We start from the raw sequence: 12,164 nt of genomic DNA on the forward strand, positions 1-12,164 counted from the left end.
CAAGACACCGTCAAGTGAAAGAAGCCGATGTAAAAAGACTACACGCTGTATGGGGTGCCTGGATGGCTCGGTGGATGGGGCATCTGACTTTGGCTCAGGTCCTGATTTCACGGGCTCGTGGCTTCGAGCCCCGCGTCGGGCCCTGTGCTGACAGCTCAGAGCCTGGAGCCTGCTTCCGATGCTGTGTCTCCCTCTCTCTCTCTGCCCCCTCCCCCACCCCTGCTCACGCTCTGTCTCTCTCCTTCAAACAGAAATAAACACTAAAAAAAGAAGGCCACACGCTGTACGATTCCAGCTACCACAGTCTCCCCTGTGAGACTCCCCTGTTGACCGCCGTCAACAGTGTTCTGGAAATGGGTGATCCTTTTTTTTTTTTTACTGTTTATTATTTATTTTTGAGAGAGACAGAGAGAGACAGAGTGTAAGCAGGAGAGGGGCAGAGAGAAAGGGAGACACAGAATCCGAAGCAGGCTTCAGGCTCTGAGCCGTCAGCACAAAGCCCAATGCGGGGCTCGAACCCACGAACCGTGAGATCATGACCTGAGCCGAAGTCGGATGCTTAACCGACTGAGCCACCCAGGCGCCCCAGGTGATCCTCCTGATGTATCATCAGAAGGTCAGGCGCAGCCTAATGCTTTGTCACAACGCCTGCATCACTCACCTTGATGTGGGAAACAAAGGCAGACTGAGGGCAAGTCACAAACTAATAACCCCCCCCCCCCCCCCACACACACACATAGGTGACATTCCTCAGGCACTCCTGGCTGCCCAAGAACAAAGGAAAGGGAAAAACCCGTGGTTAACTGATAGAGATCACAGTCATGCGGGCCCTGAGTCTCCATCAGGTTACAACTGTCTTAATAATTTACAAGGGGAAAAAGCAATTCTATCAATCGCCAAACTTCCAGGAACCTGTAGATTCCATTTCCTGGGACCCTGACACCGCCCTACCCCCCCCCCCCCCCACCAATAGGATAGAAAATCTTACACCATCAATCACTCCTCACAACTCCAGTGCAGCTCCTTCTTCCCACGGGTCCTGTCCCCGTGCTTTAGGAAAACCACCTTTTTGCACCAAAGACGTCTCAAAGAATTCTTTCTTGGCCGTCGGCTCCGATCCCCAACACTCCGAACCACATCAACCTTACTTCACCTCCTCACGTAGACATTTTACTATCTCGTGATCACAAGAAAGCAGGCTGGGTACAGTACAGTATATCTCGAGAGAGAAGGAACCACATCCCCGTGACTCTCACTACAGAATATTGTTACCGTGGTTCTATTTTATCGTTGTTGTTGTTAATTTTACTGCGCCTAATTTATAAGTCAATCTTTGTCATAGGCATGTAGTATAGGAAAAAACAACACACGTAGGGTCTGGTACTACCCGGAGTGTTAGACGTCCACTGGGGATGTAGGGATGTATCTCCGTGGATAAGGGAGGGGGGACTACCATATACATGTGATGGGAAAACAGCTATTCTGAGCTGCTGCTGGGGCATCTGACGGCCTGACAAAGCCCCTCACACCCGGAGTCTGGACGTTTAGATAAGGACCCGAGCTTAGGATTCTGGCCGCAAGTTTCTGCTTCACTTTTCCCCAGGGGGCCTTCTGAAATAACCACATAGCACTGCCCCCCCCCCCCCAAAGCTATGACCTCGTCTCCAACCACCTTACAAGTAAAGGGTGCTTGCTGCCCGGCTGCCTGCCTCCTGCTCGCTTGTGACCTGGGACGGAGGACTGCCCTTCCCGCCACCCTTCATTCTGCACCCGCGCACCCCACTCTGGGATCTGTAAATAAATCTCACGGCTTGACTTCTTGTGTGTGTGTGTGTGTGTGTGTGTGTGTGTGTGTGTGTGTGTTGAAACTGTGCCTCCAATCAAAATAACCCCGGAGGTTTTCACTTCTCCCAACACAACATGACATTCTGGAAAAGGCAAAAGTACAAAGACGGTGAAAAGATCAGTGGTTGCCAGGGGGTAGCAGGGAAGGAGGGATGAACGAATAGGTAGATGGAGCCCAGAGGATTTTTAGGGCAGCGAAACCATTCTGTATGATACTGTAACACCAGAGGCGCCTGGGTGGCTTAGTCGGTTGGGTGGCCGACTTTGGCTCAGGTCATGATCTCGCGGTCCGTGGGTTTGAGCCCCGCGTCGGGCTCTGTGCTCACAGCTCAGAGCCTGGAGCCTGTTTCGAATTCTGTGTCTCCCTCTCGCTGACCCTCCCCATTCATGCTCTGTCTCTATCTCAAAAATAAATAAACACTAAAAAAAAAAATTTTTTTTTTAAATGATACTATAACACCAGAGGCGCCTGGGTGGCTTAGTCCGTTAAGCATCTGACTTTGGCTCAGGCCATGATCTCATGGTTCGAGTTCAAGCCCCGCATCGGGCTCTCTGCTCTCAGCTTGGGATCCTCTGCCCCATCTCTCTCTGCCTCTCCCCCGATCCTGCCCCCCCAAAGATAAATACACGTAAAAAAACTGGGGTGCCCAGGTGGCTCAGTCGGTTAAGTGTCCGACTTTGGCTCAGGTCATGATCTCGCGGCTCATGGGTTCGAGCCCTGCATCAGGTTCTGAGCATTCAGCTCAGAGTCTGGAGCCTGCCTTAGATCCTGGGTCTCCCTTTCTGCCCCTCCCCCACTCACGCTCGGTCCCTCACTGTCTCTCAAAAACGAGTAAACATTAAAATAAATAAAATAAGAATAAAAAAGATACTACAACCCTGGGCACACATCATCATACATTGGTCCAAACCCACAGAATCTGCAACACGAAGAGAGGACCTAACATACACTGCAGACCTTAGTTAATAACAACACATCCAACCTGGCTCATCAACTGTACGAGATGTGCTACCTTAATGCAGGCTGCTAATAACCGGGGACACTGCCCGCAGGGGTGAGGGGGCACAGAGGCACAGAGGGGGCACAGAGGCCTCCTTCTGCCCAATTTTTACAGATCCGTGTCTCCACACACATCTCCGCGAATCTTACTTAATCGGGATTGCTGAATAACAGGGAAGAAGGAACACGAGACCCAGCTCTAGGTCCGTGGGGAAACCTCAGAGCCCGTGCACAAGAAGTACAAGCCCGCAGACAGGAGCCCTGATGGCCAAGTTTATCGTGGTAAACCCCGGGGCCACAGCCTGAATATTCACCATAATTAAATTATGGGCATTCATTCCGAGGAATACGGCCTTGCTGGAGGGCCGGGGGCCGGGGCATCAGTGTCGGCCCTGCTGGGGCATGCACACATCCCCTGGAGGTGTGTGGAGGGCACGCCTGAGCACCTTACCTGCAGGGGGCGGGCGGGGGGCTGCAGCTGCAGGTGGCACTGGCTGGGGGAGTACCAGCTGCTGAGAGAGAGGTAGCTGGGCAGGTACTGGGCCCCCACGGGCTTTCCATTGAGTGCCGTCACCTTGGTCTGAGGAAAAGAGGGTACTTGGTCAAGGCCTGGGTGCTTGGCCTAGGAAGGGGGTCCTTGGGGATGCTTCTGCCTGCCCTGGCCCGCGGCAAGACCCTCTCACGTCCCAATTCCCCTTTGGGGAACCCTCTCCCCGGTTCTCAGAGAATGGGGTCCAATGTGCTTTTGCCCCCCTCTCCCCATTCCTCAGCTCCAGGAAGCGAGTGTCCGAAGCTGGTCACAGGGTGTTAGGGGGTGGCTCAAGACAGAGGCAGGTGACTCATGTGGCTGCCAAGAGACAGCTCTATCATGGACATACTAGGAAACCCTCCCCATGCCCCTGTCTCTCCCTGTCTCTCTCTCTCTCTCTCTCTCTCTCTCTCTCTCTCTCTCTCTCTCTTTCTCTGGCTTGCTAGTGACCCTGGTGGCTTCTTGGAGGGGATCACAGGCCTGAGAGGACGGTCAGGAGATGGAGAGGCTGTGTGGGACAGCACCCCCATGGCTCTGGAGCCTGCTCCTCCCTAAGCTCGAGCCCTGCCGCCCTGCATGCACCAAGCCCTGGGTGGTTATACGGCTTTGCTCCTTTGAGCTTTGAGCTTTTTCCCTTCACTTGCCCCAACACAAGGGAGAGGCCAGAGGAGCAGGTCTAAGACCTCTGTGAGATCAAGAATAAAGAAGTTGGCCATGGGGCGCCTGGGTGGCTCAGTCAGTTAAGCGTCCGACTCTTGGTTTCGGCTCAGGTGATGATCGCAGTTTGGTGAGTTCGAACCCTGCGTCGGGCTCCGTGCTAACCGTGTGGAGCGCGCTTGGGATTCTCTGTCTCACTCTCTCTCTGTCCCTCCCCCACTGGCACTGTCTCTGTCTCTCTCAAAAGAAAGAAACTTAAAAAAAAAAAGAGGGGGTGTGCCTGGGTGGCTTAACTGGTTAAGCGTCAACTTTGGCTCAGGTCATGATCTCACGGTTTGTGGGTTTGAGCCGCACATCAGGCTTTGTGCTGACAGCTCAGAGCCCGGAGCCTGCTTCGGATTCTGTGTGTGTCTCTCTCTCCCTTTTGCTGCTCCTCCCCGGCTCTCTCTCTCTCTCTCAAAAATGAGTAAATGTTAAAAAGAAGAAAAGAAGTTAGCCCATTTTTGTCCCCGGTTTCTGGGAGGAAGCCTCCAAAGCCTGGAATTTTCCAAGTGATGAGAGTGTCTTTGTTATTTACGGTGCATCCTGAGGGTATATGCCACCGAGACGAATCAGGACAGGGGCAAAGGGTTGGGGTTTTGAGACTTGTGATACCAGCCTAACCTCCAGGGAGGGAGGCGACTGGAACCGGAGTCTGTCACAGGGCCCGTGATTCACAGCTACTTTACGAACCCCGATGGACACCGTGGACACCGAAGCTTGAGAGAGCGCCCCCGGCCGGCCGTTCTCTGGGGGCACGGTCACACATCATGAGCCGGGAGGATGGTGTGTCCCAGGAACCCCAGAGGGACAGCTCAGGAAGCTTCAAGTGTGGGACCCTCCCAGCTCTGGCCCCACGCCTCTCTCTTTTCTGCTGGTGCTGATTTGCCACGCTGCTATAAAAAAAACTGATTGCAAGAGACACACACTTCCAGTTATAAACTAAGTCCTGGGGATGGAATACCCGGCGGCGTGACCGTAGTTAACAACACCGCAGTGTATACTTGAAAGTTGCTAAGAGTAGATCTCAAAATTTCTCGTCATAAAAAAAAAAACATAGAACTAGGTGTGATGCTGGCTATGAACTACACGTATGGTGGTGTCTGTTTCACGTGTGCAAATATGGATTATGGTATACACCTGAAACTAACACAGTTACAAGTCAGCTGTCCCTCCTTTAAAAAATAATTGACTTGGGGCGCCTAGGTGGCTTAGTTAAGTGCCTGACTCTGGTTTCGGCTCAGGTCACGATCTCCTAGTTCGTGAGTTCGAGCCCGGCATCGGGCTTGGGATTCTGTCTCCTCTCTCTCTCTGCCCCTCCCCGACTCGCACGCACACAGGTACTCTCTCTCTCAAAAATGAATAAACATTTTTAAAAGTTAAAAATAATTGATACTTACAATTAGCTTCCCTTTTTTAATTTTTATTATTTTTTTAATGTTTATTTCTGAGAAAGAGAGACGGACAGACAGGCAGAGAAAGGGCAGAGAGGGAGGGAGGCACAGAATCCAAAGGAGGCTCCAGGCTCTGAGCTGTCAGCAGAGAGCCCGACACGGGGCTCGAACTCACACACTGAGAGATCATGACCTGAGCTGAAGTCAGTCCCTTAACCGACTGAGCCACCCAGGCGCCCCAAGTTTTGTTTTTAAAAGAATAATTAAAGACCTTTTCCTAAACAGTATTTGATAACAGAAATAAAATATCTATTAAAGTGACATTTTGGGGAAAAGCTAATTTTTAAAAAAAAATTTTAAGTTTACTTATTTTGAGAGAGACAGACAGACAGAGAAAGCAAGCAGGATAGGGGCAGAGAGAGAGAGAAGCCCAAGCAGGCTCCACACTTGAACTCCTGAACCAGGAGATCAAGACCTGAGCTCAAGTCAGGCGCTCAACCGACTGAGCCACTCAGGTGCCCCAGGAAAAGCTCATTTTTAGACATGTATCTATGAGAGAGAAAATTATTCAGCTAATTCTGGTATTTGTAGTCATCTCAGGGCTTTGCTGCTACTTAATTGCTAGAGGACTAAATGCAAATAAAAGGGACATCTTGCGATCATTAAGAAAAAGCTGTCACGGGGCGCCTGGGTGGCGCAGTCGGTTAAGCGTCCGACTTCAGCCAGGTCACGATCTCGCGGTCCGTGAGTTCGAGCCCCACGTCGGGCTCTGGGCTGATGGCTCAGGGCCTGGAGCCTGTTTCCGATTCTGTGTCTCCCTCTCTCTCTGCCCCTCCCCCGTTCATGCTCTGTCTCTCTCTGTCCCAAAAATAAATAAACGTTGAAAAAAAAAAAATTAAAAAAAAAAAAAGAAAAAGAAAAAGCTGTCATTGTAACCAGGAATTTGCAGCCCGCTGGATGGCCCGGAGAGCCCCAAGCTTGCAACTTCCATGCTTAAAAATCTTTAAGGACACGTTGCCCCACAGAGGACAATCACCACAAGCGTCCTCGGCTCCCACCTACACATTTACTCTAAGCTGCCCCGGCCCCTTCCCCGCCATCCAGCGTCCGTGGGGCTGTCACAGAGCCGGACGCCCTCTTCTGTCACTCCTGCTCCTCTCTTCCCTGACAATGGGACCCCGCGTCCTACCTTCATAGCTCCAGGCTTGGTGGCCTCTCTGTCATCACCTTCTGTCTGCCCACCTGTGCCCGCACCCCACCCCCCGACCAGGTACCCTGTAATGTCACTGGAACAGCTGCTGAGTTTCAAAAATCAGGCCACTCTGTCCCCCTGACGCTGCCTTCTGGGTAAACCCCAAGCACCCCTGTGAGGTGGGGGGCACCCCACCAGCTCCCTCCTCCACATCTTCCTGAATGGCTCAGCCTGGCTGGGCCCTGCAGGACCCAGTTACACTCTGATCGAGGGCCTCTGGGCCTCTGCACATGCTGTTCCACCCTCCCAGAAGCAGTCTGGATGACCCTCCCCAAGGTCAGGAGTCCACATGGTGGGATCCCTTTGGGAAAGCCTCCTTCAGCATGACAGCAAGGAAGCTTCGCCTCTCCTTGACCTCCTGTCTTGCCTTGGGCTCTCCCCCGGTCAAACTCCCCGTCAAAGACCATAAACTCCCTCAGGGAAGCAGCAGGCCACAGTTCCACTGGGCTCGTGCCCAAGCATAAATCAGGGAAGGCACCAAGGCTGTGCCTTGTGGCTGAATGACAAAGGTCCAGGCAACTCACCCACCTCCAGCCACACGTGTTGGGCCGACATGGGGATGAAGGGGATTTCAAACCCCACCAGCCCTCCCCGGGACACAGATTCAGTGGTGTAGATGTTGTCCTTCGAGGTCAGCTCTGCCCTGATCTGGACCGTCACCCCCTCGGCCGGGCTGCCGTCTGGGTAGGACAGCTCCACCTGGAAGGGGATCACCAAAGATTCCACACAGTCAAGGCAGTACCACTCCCCAGACGGATCTACAGACTCGACCCAATCCCCCACCAGAATCCCAGCCAACTTCTTTGCAGAAATCGACAAGCTGTTGCTAAAATTCACAGGGAAATAACCAAATAACCAAAACAACCAGGAAAAAGAAGAACCGAGAAGAACTCATATCTCCTAGTTTCAAAACTGTGAAGCTACAGTAATCAAGACTGGCCTAGGAGAGACATGGCGATCAATGGTACAGAATTGAGAGTCCAGGAATAAACCCACACATCCGTGGCAAATTGGTTTTCAACAAGCATGCCGAGACCATTCACTTGGAAGAGAACAGTTTCCTCAACAAACAGTGCTGGGAGGACTGGACGCCCACATGCCAAAGAATGAAATCGAACCCCTACCTCACACCATCTGCGAAAGTTAAAAATGGATCATAGGGGCACATGGGTGGTTCAGTCGGTTAAGCATCCGACTCTTGGTTTCAGCTCAGGTCATGATTTTGAGGTTTTGTGGATTTGAGCCCCGAGTCAGGCTCTGCGCTGACAGCATGGAATTGGCTTGGGGATTCTCTCTCTCCCTCTCTCTCGCTCTCTGCCCCTCCCCCACTCACACTAAATGTCCCCCTCAAAATAAATAAACTTAAACAACTAAAAAAAAAAAAAAAAAAAGATCATAGACCTGAAGTTAAGAGCTGGAACTCTGAAACACTTAGAAGATGGAGGGCTGGGCGGGGAGGCCAGGAGAGGAGGACCTTCATGACCTTGGACTTGACCAAGAAGTCACAAGGTACAAGTTACTACGGGCTGACCGTTAGCCTGGTGCCATGTGGTGTGGAAAAAGAACGAGCAAAGGCTATTTATTCACAGCTTGCTGCAGCCAGGAGTCAAAGCCACCATCACTTGTGTTTGGCAGAGACTCAGGTGCAGGTGAAGCGAGAAAGCCTTGTAGAGAAGCAGGGAGGGGTTCAGGTGTGCCTCCGTTGGAGGCTAGAGCTGTGGGGAAGCTGTGGGGGCTAACCGGAAGTGGGGTATCCTAGACAATCGGTTAGGGGAACGTATAGGGACTCAGTATCTCTCCAATGTGCTCAGTATCTCTCCAATGTGCGGATCTGATCTATTCTATTCTATTCTATTCTATTCTATTCTATTCTATTCCATTCTATTCCATTTTAGAGACAGAGAGTACACAGATGCACAAGTAGGGGAGAGGCGCAGAGGGAAAGAGACAGAGGATCTTAAGCAATCTCCATGCTCAGTGTGGAATCCAAAGAGGGGCTCGATCCCACGACCCTGGGACCATGACCTGAGCTGAAATCAAGAGTTGGACACTTAGCCGACTGAGCCACCCAAGTGCCCCGGCACTCTCAATTCTGTCCCATTGGTCTCCAGGTACAAATTACCGTGTACGAATCACCACATGCTGGCCGCTGGCCACGGGCCTGGTGCCACGCTGGGGGAGGAACAGAACGGGTAATGCTATCAACAGTTCCGTGTGATGCTCAGACCTCATTCAGACGTAGAAGAGGCAGTCGGAAAGAGGGGTTCAGAAGACAGGGATGGTGTGAAAGAATATGGTCGGTGGGCCCTGAAGGACCCTAGAGTAGCCCCTCGACTGTGCAGGTATTTGGTGACAGAGTGACAGGGGCTTCGGCTGGCATGATCCCCATTTACAGCTCTGCTCTTTAATGCAGATGGTGGATAATTTCTCAGTGGTCCCTGAAATGGTCCCTTTCATTGATCTGACAGCCCGAGCCTCTTCTCCATGCACATTCTGACCCTGCACGTTGGGTTTTAGCTTCTCCTCAAGCTGGGACCCTCAAAGCCAGGGGCGCACAGGCCATGTCTCTGTGATTGCGCCTGAGGGGCTGGGATCCGGCACAGACAGAAGGGAGGTCTCAGAGCAGAGCAGGAGTAGCAGGCCACAGCATGAGGACACTGGGATCCTGTGAGTGACCCACAGAAGGTTAGAGGGGCCAGCGATGTGGGCGGTGGGCAGAGCTGTGGTCAGGGGTGCAGCCAGCTTCCTCTGGGGTGACACTGGGCTCCACTGGCCTCGGCCCCCCGGGACACAAATGCCCAGTTCAGCAACTAGGATAAGGATCTCGGGTTTCTGGTCACCTAAAACTTGACTGTGTATAAGAATGGCATGATGGGTGGGCAAGAGGTGGGGGTCTATTCAAAATGCCACATTTGGGGCACCTGGGTGGCTCAGTTGCTTATGCATCCAACTTCAGCTCAGGTCATGATCTTGCGGTTCATAAGCTTGAGCCCCACATCGGATTCTGTGCTGACAGCTCAGAGCCTGGAGCCCGCTTCGGATTCTGTGTCTCCCTCTCTCTCTGCCCCTCACCCCCCTTAAAAATAAGTAAACATTAAAGAAAACACACACATACACACAAAACGCCACTTTCCCCCAGGAGATCGAATCAGTCTGTCTCAGGGACAGGAGATCTGCCTTTTGGGGCATTCCCTTGGATATTAGTTCATCCAGAAATAAGTCGACCCAAATAGGAAAGGCATCGCCTGAGAGAAACCGAATGAATGGCTTTACAACGCCTTGGTTTAACGCTGTAGATACACGAATGTCTATCTACGCCAACTAAAGCAGAGCATCCTTTTAGGTGGAGCAAAATGCCCAGTCCCCTCACCCTGGGCCCAGTACCAGCTCTTGCCACAGTCAGCAGAGGAGGCCCTGGTCCCCAGACAGCAAAGGTTATGCAATGTAATTAAAGGACACCGTCCTCCGCAGAGTCACTGCTGGGACACTGAGTGACTCAGAGTCACTGCTGGGACACTGATGGGACCCACTGCCATGGATTCTCGGTGGTCCTCGGGGGGCGGGGGGGCTGGGGCGGGAGGTGGTGCGGAGCCTGTGCCCTCAGACGGCCCCTGCTGGGCCCCATCCCCAGCGCTTACCTTCCCCACGTAGGACAGGCCAGGCTTGAACTGCTTCCTGGTGTCCTTGGAGTAGCGGACGTCCACCAGCTGCCTCTGGACAGGAGTGGAATCATCAAAGGCCACCTGCTGGCTCCCGTCCACACTGACCACCGTGGCCCAAATGCTGACGGTGCCCCGGAAGTGCTCGGGGACATCGGCTGGGATCATGTCCTTCACGCAGATGTCAAAGTCCTGGGAGCCGTGGATCTGGAGGCAGGAAACACCCAGAACATGCTCACTCGGGGTCAGAGTGGTTTCAGTGAATGACTCTCAAAAACACATGTGAAGTCCAAGACTCTCCAGCTGCTTGGAGGGCCAGGGGGGGTCACTGGATCCCTTGTTGGATGTGCAATATGACCCAGGGAGGAGGGGCATCGGTCCCACCAGGCAGAAGAGGAGAAGGCTTCTGTAGTAAGTTGCTCACCCTCCCACAGACAGCAGGACAGGGATTTGAACCAAGTCACCCCCACTTTGGGGTGGGGCTCCCGCTCCTGGGGCACAGAACGCTCCCATTCACCCCCTACCCCAGGACCCAGCCAGGAGCCGGGCGAATAAATCCACCCAGGAACAGCTTTGGAGTACATTACTCAGCAAACCAGACAATTAAGGCTAGGGCACCACAGCCTGCAGGGAGGACAGGGTTCAGTGCCGGAGGCCCCTGCAGAGACAGAGGATCCCCAGGATGTGTGTGCACGTACGGGGCGGCACGCTCACAACTGAGCCAGGTTATAAAACTTTACACGCACGGGAGTGTGAAATCATGCAGCCGCCTTGGAAAACAGTCTGGGAGTTTCAAATGGCTAAACATAGCTACCACTGAATCTACAAATGGGTAACAGGTTGGCCAGACCACATAGAAAAATGGCCAACCCACTGCCTATACACCAGCCTTGTAGAAAGTCTGACCCCTAGGAAGAAGCCAAACCCCCATAACAACCAGCCCCACACGGCCAGGACTTGATTAATCACAGGCAGCTTCTCTGATTTTTTGCCCCTATTTCTTGTTTTTTTTTAATTTTTTAAAAAATGTTTATTTCTTTCTGAGAGACACAGAGCATGAGCAGGGGAGAGGCAGAGAGAGAGGGAGACACGGAATTGGAAGCAGCTCTAGGCTCTGAGCTGTCAGCACAGAGCCGGACCCGGGGCTCGAACCCACAAACCGTGAGATCATGACCTGAGCTAAAGTGGGACGCTTACCGGCTGAGCCACCCAGCCGGCTGCCCCTACTTCTTTGAACGAATTGAGAAAGCCACACATGCACCCCTAACCAATCTCACCGGATGCTCCCCTTCTAGTTAGGTGGTGACAGCTTCCCCCAAACACCCACAGCCTCCAACCGGGGCACACGCGAAACCCTCCCTGTTTCTCACGACCAAGCTTCAAGTCTGCCAAACCGAGGTGATGGGGGCTGACTCCCTTGCTACAGCAAGCTCCGAATCAACGGCTTCTGCACGTTCTTACTCAGGTGGCTTCTTTATTTAATTCCATACCACACGACCTAGGGACGCCACATCCAAGAGAAATGAACACGGCCAGCCCCACAAAAACCTGGACACGAGCGTTCAGAGCAGCAGCAGCGGTAATAGCCAAAAAGTGGAAAACAATTCAGATGGCCATCGCCGGGCAAACGGATAAACAAAATGTGGTCCCTCTGCATGATGGAATATTACTCGGCCACAGAAAGGAATGAAGCCCTGATACGCGCTACACTGTAGATGCACCTTGAAAACATCGTGCTGGGGGGTAAGAAGCTAGACCCCGAGACCATACAGTGTGTGATTCCATGTGT

The 12,164-nt window shown here is 52.7% G+C and overlaps 1 protein-coding gene across 5 annotated transcripts in view; it reads right to left on the minus strand.

Moving 5' to 3' along the window:
* Nucleotides 1-12,164, minus strand: part of CPAMD8 (C3 and PZP like alpha-2-macroglobulin domain containing 8) — an 83,804-nt gene that overhangs the window by 56,960 nt on the left and 14,680 nt on the right. For all 5 annotated transcript variants that reach the window (XR_006298295.1, XR_006298297.1, XR_006298296.1 and 2 more), the window contains exons 11-13: nt 10,355-10,582; nt 7,245-7,415; nt 3,297-3,425 (exon numbers count right to left, since the gene is read on the minus strand). Coding sequence is in view for 1 of the 5 variants with exons in the window: in XM_043586915.1 (XP_043442850.1) it covers nt 3,297-3,425; nt 7,245-7,415; nt 10,355-10,582 (528 nt within the window). In the remaining 4 variants the exon portion in view is untranslated. The remainder of the gene's footprint in view (nt 1-3,296; nt 3,426-7,244; nt 7,416-10,354; nt 10,583-12,164) is intronic.

This window comes from Prionailurus bengalensis, chromosome A2 (genome assembly GCF_016509475.1).
Source record: "Prionailurus bengalensis isolate Pbe53 chromosome A2, Fcat_Pben_1.1_paternal_pri, whole genome shotgun sequence".
Taxonomy (NCBI): domain Eukaryota; kingdom Metazoa; phylum Chordata; class Mammalia; order Carnivora; family Felidae; genus Prionailurus; species Prionailurus bengalensis.